This window comes from Rhinolophus sinicus, linkage group LG09, assembly GCF_036562045.2.
Source record: "Rhinolophus sinicus isolate RSC01 linkage group LG09, ASM3656204v1, whole genome shotgun sequence".
Taxonomy (NCBI): domain Eukaryota; kingdom Metazoa; phylum Chordata; class Mammalia; order Chiroptera; family Rhinolophidae; genus Rhinolophus; species Rhinolophus sinicus.
In genome coordinates this window covers 83617549-83629874 of record NC_133758.1, presented here as the reverse complement: position 1 = coordinate 83629874, position 12326 = coordinate 83617549, and the positions used below count along the sequence as shown (strand labels likewise).

Sequence of the window (12326 nt, the reverse complement as noted above, 5' to 3'; positions counted from 1 at the left end):
GCGCAGGCCATCAGATCCAGCAATCAGGGACACTGGGCAGTTGGGGAAGACACAGGGTGGTCTCCATGGCAGGGACAATGCCGACACTGAGCAAGCCAGTAAAACAGCTGGGCAAACGGTAACCATATTGAGGCTAAGGTGAAGTTTCTCACTGCCAGAGAAGGCTTTTAGAAACATGGAAAGGAGGAAGGCTAGAAAGAACCCTGGGGAATTGGACTGGAATTGGAAGTATAGGAACATAACTTATGGTTTTATAACATATACACGTAAGTATAGAAATAATCCTGGCTGTATATGAGTGTGTATTATATATGCATGTGTGTGTTTATGAAAACCATACTCACATACTCATACATTTCCTATTTCCTCTAAGCAATGGCATCCCAGTAGCAATGAGCACCCTAAGCCCCTAAATCTTTGTTTTTAAACACCATCTTTTACAAAAACAAACAACAACAAAAATCAAACAGGGCTCCCTAGAGAAATGGCTGATTCCAGGACTAGATGAGGCAAAGTACAGGATGAACCAGGAACAGCATGTTCTGCCAGAAATGCATAGTGAATGGGACGGGCACATGATAAACGGGCAGAGGAGCCAGCGAGAAGAGCTTCCTGCTGGCTAAACCGGGGACAATGTGAACAGCACAATAGATAGTAATAGTAACAAATCACAACAAATCACAACACACTGCATAAAACTGAAATCCACGTGTCCTTACTGAGTTAATAAACGTATAAATAAATGGGTCTGAAAGGAAAGTTCTACCTTACAATAAAATACCAACTAATACATGGAGAAGGAATAATAAAAATAGAGAAGTATCATTTGGCAATCACATCATAGAAGCGGCTAATTCAGGTGGGAGTCGTCACGGACTCCCACACTAAGGCTGCTGAGTACAAGTTGGATGAGAAATAAGACGCTGGCCTAACTTTGGAACACCTCTCCACAAGTACTGATCAAATACAAAAGGACACAATATGACCACCATGTCAATCAGCAGCAGTGGCTTGGTTTGACCCCGATGCCTCTGGATGCACCGCACTGAGCCGGCACAGCCCCACTTCCGTGGTGTTCTTCCCAGGAATGTGTGACCTGATTAGAATCACGAGGAAGTGTCACACGGACCTAGGACGAGGGTCATCCTACAAAGTGTAGGACCTACACTTTCTAAAACTGTCAAGGACATGAAACACAGGGGAAAACATGGCTGGAGAAATCTGAGGAGACCTGACAACTAAATACAACATTATTCCTGCACAGGCTCCGGGACCAGAAAGAAAGTGATATTGTAGGAATAGTTGCTGAAATATGCACAGGTTGTTTTGACTAGATAGTAGTGTTGTACCAATACTTACTTTCTGATTTGAGGAGTTATATGCTGGTTAGATAAGAGTACCTTGTTACTGAGATACTGAAATACTGTAGTGTTTACGGATGATGGGACGTACCTGCAGCTTGCTCCAAAAGGTTCAGGAAAAACTATGATAATGACTATGTATTTATACACACACACACACACACACACACACACACACGTAATGTATGTATGGAGACAGAACAACGGAGGGCAGGCCATGGAAGTAACACAGTAAAAAATTAACAACGGGGCCAGCCCGGTGGCTCAGGCAGTTGGAGCTCCATGCTCCTAACTCCGAAGGCTGCCAGTTCGATTCCCACATGGGCCAGTGGGCTCTCAACCACAAGGTTGCCAGTTCAATTCCTCGAGTCCTGTAAGGGATGGTGGGCTCCGCCCCCTGCAACTAAGATTGAACACAGCACCTTGAGTTGAGCTGCCTCCCGGATGGCTCAGTTGGTTGGAGCGCGTCCTCTCAACCACAAGGTTGCTGGTTCGACTCCCACAAGGGATGGTGGGCAGCGCCCCCTGCAACTAGCAACGGCAACTGGACCTGGAGCTGAGCTGGGCCCTCCATAACTAAGACTGAAAGGACAACAACTTGACTTGGAAAAAAGTCCTGGAAGTACACACTGTTCCCCAATAAAGTCCTGTTCCCCTTCCCCAATAAAATCTTTAAAAAAGAAAAAAAAAATCAGCAACGGCGGAATCTGAGTAACGGAGTACTTTGTATTGTTCTGACCATCTTTTCTGTAAGTTTGAAATTATTTCAAAATAATTTTTTAAAATCTGAAATAAATATGTGATACAGAATACTTAGTGTTAGGGCAAATGACAATCAGCTATTGTCTGAGGCCATGACGTAGAATGAAAACCCGGGCTTAGCATGTTTCTTCGCACACCTTCCTTTCCAATACTCTGCGGGGCACGTGAACAAAGAGGGCAATGTCTTCAGCTCGCTTTGGAGAAGAGCATCTCACTGTTTTCAAATGAACCTTCCTTTTTCTTCATGGACTTTAAATAGGCATTTTACAGTTCAGTGAGGAAATGAATCTTGACTTATTCATCTTTGTGGTCCCAGCACCTAATACATTTATAATTTAGTCATTGTTCTGTCTGTGAACAGGAATTCTACCCCTAATATTGTTCGAATCAGAAAATACAGTGACCTGAGTATCAAGGATTCTGCTACACTGAAAGGGAGAAACTGTCTATATCAAATTAAAATATATATGTCAGACTGAGCACAGAAAAATATCAAGGATTACCTCTCTTAGGAACTTGGAGGAAGAATAATTGTCTGCCCCACCAGTCCTAAAAACAGAAGAGTGTATAACCAGTAGCAAAAGGTCTTAGTGCAAAAAATGGCTAACTGTTGACAGTTTTTGGTAAATAAATAAAATGTTTAGAATGCAAATGAGGCTTTTGGTGAAAAGTGTCGACAGAGGAAGATCACCTCTTAAAAAATTCGAGAAGGTCTGAAAAGTGATTAGATTGAACCATATCAAATTGCTGATAAAGCAAATATCTCACTAATAGATGAGAAAGATCGTTTTTAAATCTGAAGGAATACATTTTCATTACAGAAATCAAAACTCTCCAAGGCATTTAGATAGTTCTCAAAATTAAACTTAAAAAGAAATGAAGCTGAACAGATGTCAGATATCGCAATATTCAAATCTTTCCTGGAGAATATATACATTTTTTAGTACATGTTATAGACTATTGGTCCCATTGCTGAACTAGAAAAAAGTTACATATGCCTGAAGACCTTTGTTACAGTTAACCATAAGGAACTTCAGGATTGTCTTTTCAAAGGTTTAAACTGAAAATTACATTTTGATCGTGATTCATCTGCTTTAAAAAACAAAAGGTACTAATACCTCATGAATTTAGAATCTTTCTATTCAAAGCATTATTAGGGAATTAAAAACTATTATAACTATATTACAACTTCTCCCCCTAAGGAGAAATCATAAGGTCAAATCTTTTCTAGCATATTATAAATAAAACAACATTCAGCATTACTATAAACCAGAATCTATATGGTTTTTAAATGGATATAGAATATTTATTAGGACTATTTTAAGGATGAAATAAGATAATGTATATAAAGCACTTAGCATGGTGGCTAGCAAAAATTAAGCACCCAATAAATAGCATTTATTTTGCTTATTCTTATAGAAAGGATGTGAATCAACCCTGAAATCATAAGTCACAGACAAGTGACTTAAAAACCTATTAGAGAAGTCTGTAAAGGCAGATGGATAGAATCACAGTTAAATATCTAGACTGGCAAATTCAATGAGGAAAGCAATCTTAACTTATTCTTGTAGTCCCAGAATCTAACACAGTGCCTGGAAAACATAGTAGGTATTCAATAAAGGTTTACTTAAATGAAGTGAGTAAGAAAGTAAGTTCTCTGGAAAAGAAAAAAGAAGTAGTCTGAGGTTGTCTGAAAAATAAACTGAGTCCAAAAATTACTATTTCCTAAGCAAGTCACTTTGAGAAAGGAAATAAAATACCTAAGCATTTTTAAACCACACATAAAAACTCCCCTCAGACCAGTCTTTTTAATAATGACTGAGCAACTCTCCAATCTGTTTTGGCAAATGTGTCATGTATAAAGTCTAATATTAGAGAGAAGTATTTTTAAATTTCATCTAAAAAAAAAAAGTGTGCATCCTCAAAGGAGGAAAAAAGTACCCAAGCATTGAGGAATCTTGTCTAATTTCCATTCAAGGAGAATCAGATACATTTAATTCATAGTTCTTCCATCTATTTATACACGGAAATTAGCTTAAACTTTCAGCTACGAGTAAATTGTAAATACACATATTTCACTCTCACAAGTTCAAGTGCACACCCCAGATAAGGAAGAGGAAAGAAAGAAAACCAACTCTCTCAGAAGTGGGCTGTGCTACAGAAGTACAAAAGAGTAGCAAACAAAACTCTCCCACGGTCTCAGCAGCCACCTGTTCAAGCCCACACTTAGGGCACAGTCTGCTCGATTTCAGAAACCCTTCATATTGAAGACTCAAAATTCCCAGTGCAGTGGGCAAGGGGAAAAGTGTAATATGAAACTATAGTCCTATCTTCCATACCCTACCTGCAAGAATAAGGACTGGTAATAGACTTAAAAAAAAAAAAAAAAAAAAGACTGTTCTAAGTTATTGCTCATCACCTCACTACAGCACCCCATTCCTCTTACTTGGAAACTGACCAATTTTATGAAAAGCAAAAACCATATCCTTAATAATACACTCACTCTATACAGTGCTTGACTTCTAAAACTAGTCAGTGAAGTACATCTCCAGAAAGACAGCTGGAGCTACATTTCCTGGTCCTACTTCAAACTAAAATCTGTGAACAGTATGAAGTTACAAATCAAATAATAGCCCCAAGTCAACTCCTGGAAGGAGGTTTTGAAAACAAACATACAAAAAAATCATTAAACACATCTACCTTTAACAAAGGTAGATTATTTCAGGAAAAAAAAACAAAACAATGATAACACTCAAAAGTACAGAACAGTTTACAGAATAATATCAAAGAATCTGCAATACACAGAGCAAAATTATTCTCAAATTATCATTTGCTTGCTATAGTGGCTGGAAAAGTATCAAATATATAAAGACATAAGAGCTATTGTCTAATCACTGACAGCATTAAAATTATTTTAAAATCGAATTTCTGGAAAGTTCTGCAGTGGCAGTTTAAAAAGTAAATTAAATTTTCATGAAAAAATTGCCTAACCCAAAATCTGGAAATACACAGTTAATTTCTTTTTAAACTAAGATGCAGTAAGGTCACAGGTACCAAGGTGTGTAACATCTCTAGGTGGTTGATCCAAATCAGTAAAAAAGGTCTCTCTGGAATTAAGGAATTAAAATAATATCTTATTAAATACAATCTGATATGATCTTCAAAAATCACTTTAGTGGTGTTTCGTTTTTTTTTACTACTAACAGAACAAAACCTTCCAACACCAAGATTTTCACACCATACACACTTCATAAATTAAGAACTGTAAATCCAAAACACTAAAAATTACCTACAGGTACCCAAAACACATTTGAAACATCAGACTTTTGTTTTCACATTCATTTCTCAGATCTACTAATAAAGCTCTTACGGAATTAGTCTTCATTTCGATACAAGATTGCTCAACATGCCATTCCGTGTGAATAGAGCTTGTGAGACTAATTCTCAAAACCTCCTCAGAAGACGCTTAATTACATACAGTGCTAGTTCCAATTTCCTGAGACTCAAACTGCAACGTACAGAAAACAGCTTACACACAATTAGGAAGGGAGAGGAATGAAGGTCGAAGGGAGAGGCCCATTCTTTTGTTTTGGAGGCATTAGCTGTAAAAATAAAGGTTCACAAGAGCCATCTGCACCTATCCCCACCCATCGCAGCCCTGCAGAGCACTTTCATCCACCCGCTCAACACTCCCTAGCCCACGAGATCGGTAGGCTTTCCTGCCCTCGAGATCCCGTGGCCTTCCTTACCTCAAAGGATGGGCGGGGGAGGCTGAGGTCCGGGGTACAGAAAGAAAAAGAGGGAAGACAGAGATCCTTTGAGGACAGTACAAGAAGATGCATCCCGAGGGTGAGGATGAATGGCACCAGGGAGAGCCCGAGGCTTGCAAATTCGCTTGGAGAAAAGCCCCACGGGGCAGACAGAGGATGTGGCCAGTTCAGGAATGGGGACAGACAGACCGACAATCCTCCACAAGAGCAAGGAGGCGCATTTGTAGGAGACCCGGGAGGGCGTGAACTAGGCAGCGCTGAACTCGGAGCTCAAAATGGGTAGAGACAGCCTTTAAACAGACCCGTACCGCGAAGCTGAGACTTACGGTTACTTCCCGGGCTGAGGGTAAGGGTCGAATGGATCCCGAAGCTCTACACTTCTGCCACCGCTGTGGCCGCCCCTGCCTCTCCCGCGGAGCTGGTGACCTAAGGTACCCTCCCCGCCCCACCCACCCAGGCGGGCGCCCCCTCTTCTCCGACCCCGGTGCGCCCGCCGGGCGGAGGCTGCTGGGGCCGAGGTTGTGCCCTGGAGACCTACAGGGAACGCTGCGAGAGCCAGAGGCGCCCGCGGCGAGGCTCAGAGTCGACGGGCGCCCCCCATCCCTCTCAGGCCGCCGAGCCGCCTGTCTCAGGGGAGGGGAAGAGGGGGCGGTGGCTCCTGCCTCCGCCTCGCGGTCAAGTCCCGCTCATGCTCCAGCCTTTCGCGCGCGCGCGCAGCCCCCACTGCCCTCCTCCCCTCCCCCGCCTCCGGCTCAGCCGCTGGCGCGCCTGTCGCCACCCCAGTCACTGAGCCACCCGCCACCAGACCCAGACAGCCGGCGAGAAACCCCAGCGAGAAGCTGCAGGACGGCAGCACCTCGGCCGCCGACCCGGAAACTCTCCCACCGCCACCCGCGAGGCTGCCAGGGGCGTGAACCCGGAAGCGATTTCTTCGTCCCGGTAGCGACGGGATGGAGAGCTAAGGCCTTTGAAGATTTGGAGTCTCCTAGTTTCGGGAGATCGTGAGGGGTGAATGGTGCTGAGGTGCGAGGAGAAGGAAAGACAATAAAGAGCCCGTGGGCAAGAGGTTCTCCGAGTCCACCACCCGAGCTCTCCAGGCGGGGGGTGGGGAACGCGACCGAACACGCCGGGCGGCTTCTGGTGGCGACCGAGGATTTTTCTGTCACAGGAAGTTGGGTCGGGCCGCTGGGAAAGAGAAGGGAAGGAGGAATGAGAAAGCGGTGACGGTTCCCCGCCCCCCAGGTGACTGTCCCACCCAGTGAGTTGAATGTAGCGGCCTGGGAGGTGCTCGGCCGCCCGCACGGGTGACTCGAGGAGCCGGCAGATCCAGACTCCAGCGAGAAAACAAGAGAGGTGGGAGGCTGAACTATCTCCACATCTAGTTTCTCCAGGCAAGGAATTTATTTCTTACGAGTAGTTACAGAGAAGCCAAAGCCACTTTTTGGGTGGCAGCTCTTTGGGCAAAGAGACGTGCCCATCCTTCCCCGGTAGTGGACGTCGATGGGTGGGGGAGGAAAAACCTAAGCAGAGTGTTTATGTCATTCCTGGGAAAGCGATCCACAGCACGTCTTCCCAGCTCACTTCTCTCTACATCTCTCCATCTTTTAAGGCCTTTGGCTTTCTTTGCTTTTTCTCCTTGGTGCTTTTAGCTGCACCAGAAATCTTTGCTCTATCTGGCCCGACTCAGGACCTCGCCTCCATTCCCTTCTGTCTTGGAGAACTTACGTGTCTTCACAGTTTCTCCCTTCGTCTCCAGTATGTCCAATTGCTTTGGTGTCCTTATCTTGTCAAAAACTCAAAAATGTTTTCATAATAATATAAAAACAAATAATTCATTCCGCGATCTTTTCCCTTTAACCCGATGTTAATGTATTAGTTGGTTCCCCCTTAGAATTGGGTTACAGAACTACGGTTAACGACTGATACATAGCATATTTAGATAGACTACGGATGAAATCATGCTCCCCCAAATAACCCCATTAAATGGACTTGGTGTTCACTGTAGGAATTCGTTTGGTTCCCAATTCCAACTATTATTACAGTCTTTCTCTGTTAGCCAAATTTAGTGTAACTGCCTTCAAAAAGTATTTGAAGATTATTATCTTAAATTGAATAGAGTGTCACTTAAAGTGTTTTAAAATTATCAGTGACGCTTGTTGATATTGATAAGTGACTGGTAGAATTGGTTGAAGGGACAAGGAGAAAGCAAGCTGAGTGAAAAGAAGCATGAATAGCTTTTCTTCTATTCCGCTTTATTATTACTTCCTCTCTTTTTATTACCATAAACCAATTTAAGTAGCAAAAGAATGAGTTTTTATGGTCAAAAATCCCTGTAGGGGAATTCTTACTGATATTTACTTGCCATCTCTTCTCTTTAATATTATAATGCTTTAAAGTGTTTTTATTCAGGAGAACAGAGAAGAGGAGAGTAACTTAGCTACTCTCCCTCAGTTTTTTCTTCTATAAAATGAAGATGATCAGGTTTGGGGGGGGGAATAAAATGAGTTAATAAATGTAAAACAGCATAGAGTCTAGCACATAATAGGCACTATAGGTGTTAGTTATTCATATTATTTTAAAAGCATATTACATCTTATATTTAGAAAATTAAAGCAATAAAAATTTAACGACAACTTAATAAAATCATTTTGGCTGGTGGAGAGAAAAAAACATTTTATCAGTGGTTTTGCACTATGTGGATGGACAGTAAGGTTTTTGGTTTGGTTATTTAAAGTTGAGAAACATGGAAGAAGAGGAATCTTTCTGTCTCAGGAACAGCTTACAGAGCCCTAAGATAATGCTCCATTTCTTGGTTTTTATTTATGAAGATATAGTTTCTGATCATTGTTGGTAATTTCTATTAGCATGTACTTTGCAAACTGGTAAGTCATCCTGTTGACTTCAACTTCTGGTACTAAATTTATGATACCCATGTTCACATACTGAATCTTTTTCCATGCAAAAGGCTTAAGTTTGTCCATCTGTACTCCATACAGCAGATGTTTCTTATTAAAGACATGATAGCATTTTGTTAAACAGGACTTTCTAGCATAGTAAAGAGATGTTAACAAACCTGCCAGGTAGAAGCCAAATGGCGTGTGTGTACCTCTTCTACCCCAGTCATGGTGACAACCAGAAATGCCCCTACATATTCAATGATCCCAGGTGGTCTGTGTTTTGGGTGGCAGCGTGTATGTCCTTTCTCGATAGTGGACATTGATGGGTGGATGTTGATGGGTGGCTCCCCCAGTTGAGAACCTCTTCTATATATATTTGTAAGGTCTCATTTCTTAGGCAGCATATCATCATTAATGCCTACGCATTTTCCAGAATAAAAATACCACATATTACCTTAGTAACTTGAACCCTTATCTACAACTCGGTCCAAACATACTACACACTCTAGTTATACCTTTATTACTTTCAGCTAAAGTTACTGTTCCAGTCTCTTTGCATGTGTTTCTGCCTTAGTAGTTTTGCCTTCATGTATTAGTAGCTTTTATTCTTTTTCTAACTTAAGCCTTTGTTTCCTTCTATCATGTCACTGAAAGTATGTGCATTTCAAATATTGAAGTATGAGTACTTCTTGAAAATCAATTTTTTTAGAATCTTTTGGGGGCATGTTAACATTAAATGATGTAAAAACAAAATAACCCTCAAGGTTATATCTTTTTTTATTACATCACATCTGTTTATCTTGTAAAAGTTGACTGTACTGTGCAGTACTATTCTAGACAAGTGATGAGCACTGATAACACATTTTGCTAGTAAGTGTTTTTGTTTAAATGAGTTGACCAGCACAGGAATTGATTTGCTTTAAATTATGTTTGGAAAACTAACAGTTACTTGATTTCTCTTTTAGGTGCTTAATAGAAAAAAGGTTTCTGTGATTGTGCCATATATATTATACAATGTGTTCACAATACGTCTTTCTTTTGGGGGCTTGCAGTCCTCAAACAGGCATCCATACATTTCATAATTTGTTAGGTTTTATTAACTTGAAGTCATTATTAATCTGAGATGAAAAGTAATTGCTAAGTAGAAATTCTGAGAAAAAAAGGCCACATCTTTGTCACATAGTGTCTATCGGAAGCTCTCTTGCATAAGGTGCGTTGTAAGAATGATCTTATGGAAAAACTAAATTGAAAAAAATTCCATGAAGTATAGAGTGAAAATGAATGATATGTCCTAAAAATGAATGTCTTAATCTGAATGTTTTACTGTAGTTTCTCTGGTGAAATATATTTAGTTTCACTGGATCTAAATCAGTGAAAATTTTCATAATTTAAAATGAAATAAAATTTTAAATTATTTAATTATTTAAATAATTAAAACATTTTTGTTTAATAATTTTAAAGGTTGTTTTAATCTTAGGATAATATTTACTTAAAATGTCAAAAGCTACTGGATTTTAAAAGAATGTCTTTTTAAGGAAATTTTCCAATTATAAGGCTTTTTTTATTATATAGGGAAGTGAATTAAAGTTTCCAAAATGACTTTATTAATTGCAGTTGAAAAACTGAAAAAATTCCTCTATTTCCTCTCAAATGCTATTCGAAAACCTTTCTTGAAAATGATCTCTTTTTTTCCTCTCTATGAGAGTTGGAGCAATAAGGAACTCATTAAATATGAACAGATCATTTTAATGCCTAATGGGCTTTAAAAAAAATTGAAGAATGTTCATCTCAACTTGGCCAGGAAACTCCTTGTTTTATGTTCTTTTAGAAATTTGTTGGCATGTAAATGTGGGGAAGCTTTTTTAAAAAACACAAAATACGAGGTTGGACAATTATGTGCATATATATATATATATATATATATACGTATATATACACATATATGTACACACACATATATATACATACATGTATACACATATATGTACATACACATATATATACATACATATATCTATATCTATATGTGTATATATATATATATCTGCACCCTTTTTCCCCCAGACTAATTTTAAATCTCCATTAGGCATGTTCCAACAAGTAATTGAATTTCAAGCACAAATCTGTCTCATTAAGTAATATTAATATTTTTTGTGGCTAGACTAATATGCATCTCTTTGTACTGAAAATATGAGTATATATAATACATATTTGGAACAAAAAATTGTATTATCTAGAGAATTGATAATGGAAGTGGAAAATACTCGTACGTCTTCATCAGGAAGTTTTTATAAGCTGACCAAATGTTTTTGACAGTGAGGTACGTCCAAAGAAAATTATAAACTATACTTTAGTTCATCCAAACGTCAAATATCAAAGTTCCCTCTAAAGATTCTGAAGAGAATGTCAATGGCTGCTACCTAGTTCCAGCTTCCAAATTACTGACAATATAACATTCATTGTGTAATTTATTGAAAATAAGTGTATATTATTCTGAATCACTATTTCAAGTCAATATTTACTTAGAAGACATTTTTTATAATTGCATCACTTTTTTAGGTTACAAAAGACAGACTTTTATGTTGTTAAGACTTCTGAAAGTATGTATTCCCATTAAACTTTTTTTTTTACCTTTAACAGAAAAGGAAAAAAGGATTACAGGGAAGTCTTATGATAAGCTTAGGTTTTGAATATTTCAATGCTAAGATATAACCATTCATCTCTTGCTTGCCTTTTAGGTGGTGTATTATAGTCTAAGATAGAAAAATCAACATGTTATTTATGTAGTTGTTTCAAAAAGTGATTATGTGTCCTTTAATCTTTCAAGGGATTTGTTTGTTTGTTTTATAAAGCAATGGGAAATCCAGAAAACATAGAAGATGCATACGTTGCTGTTATTCGACCAAAGAACACTGCCAGTCTAAATTCTCGGGAATACAAAGCTAAGTCATATGAAGTGAGAACAATTTACTAACATTTGATTTGCTACCACTGAATGTCATTCTCCATTACAATTTTCATTTACATATAGTCTTACCATGTCCTGTAAATTCTTATTTACAACCAAGGTCTTGACAAACTAGAATTGATAACCTAGATTGAATTGACCACCTCTGCCCATCATTGTTTTTTTCTGCTGCATGCCCTTTGATCATTTCTCTACTCATTGACGCATATGTTATTAGATACATAAAGGTACTTGTTTGACTTTTCCTTATGATTTATGATTTAGTTTTTCGTACAATTTATGGAATGTCTCTTAAAAATTAAAAGTACATTGCAAGTCAGCTTATTCAAAATTACAACCTAAACGTTCTTGCTTATTTTCCCAAAGAACTATTTTTAACAGTTCACTAAAAAATATCTTTTTACCTTTAATTAAGTAAGTTTTAGATGATTATGTTACTTCTCTGTAGACTTCAACTATATTACATATATTAGTAAATATGATTGAGGCCAATAAAAACCCAGATTGTTATCTTTTCCATGCAACAGATTCCAAACATCGTAAAATACTTCTAATCTAACCCAACTCC

General features: G+C 38.9%; 2 protein-coding genes across 12 annotated transcripts in view; one reads left to right on the top strand and one right to left on the bottom strand.

The window, feature by feature from the left end:
• Positions 1–6773, bottom strand: part of ANKIB1 (ankyrin repeat and IBR domain containing 1) — a 116849-nt gene extending 110076 nt beyond the window's left edge. For 3 of the 5 annotated variants that reach the window (XM_019716684.2, XM_019716708.2, XM_019716702.2), the window contains exon 1: positions 6220–6773. The gene's annotated coding sequence lies outside the window, so the exon portion shown is untranslated. Of the gene's footprint in view, positions 1–5872; positions 6089–6219 lie in introns of those variants that run through there. The other 2 variants (XM_019716713.2, XM_019716693.2) reach the window with 2 other exon arrangements.
• Positions 6743–12326, top strand: part of KRIT1 (KRIT1 ankyrin repeat containing) — a 36003-nt gene continuing 30419 nt past the window's right edge. For 2 of the 7 annotated variants that reach the window (XM_019716770.2, XM_074340725.1), the window contains exons 1-2: positions 6743–7246; positions 11643–11746. In XM_019716770.2, coding sequence (XP_019572329.1) covers positions 11645–11746 — 102 coding nt within the window. In that variant the 5' untranslated portion in view covers positions 6743–7246; positions 11643–11644. Of the gene's footprint in view, positions 7285–11617; positions 11747–12326 lie in introns of all 7 variants that reach the window. The other 5 variants (XM_019716741.2, XM_074340722.1, XM_019716749.2 and 2 more) reach the window with 3 other exon arrangements.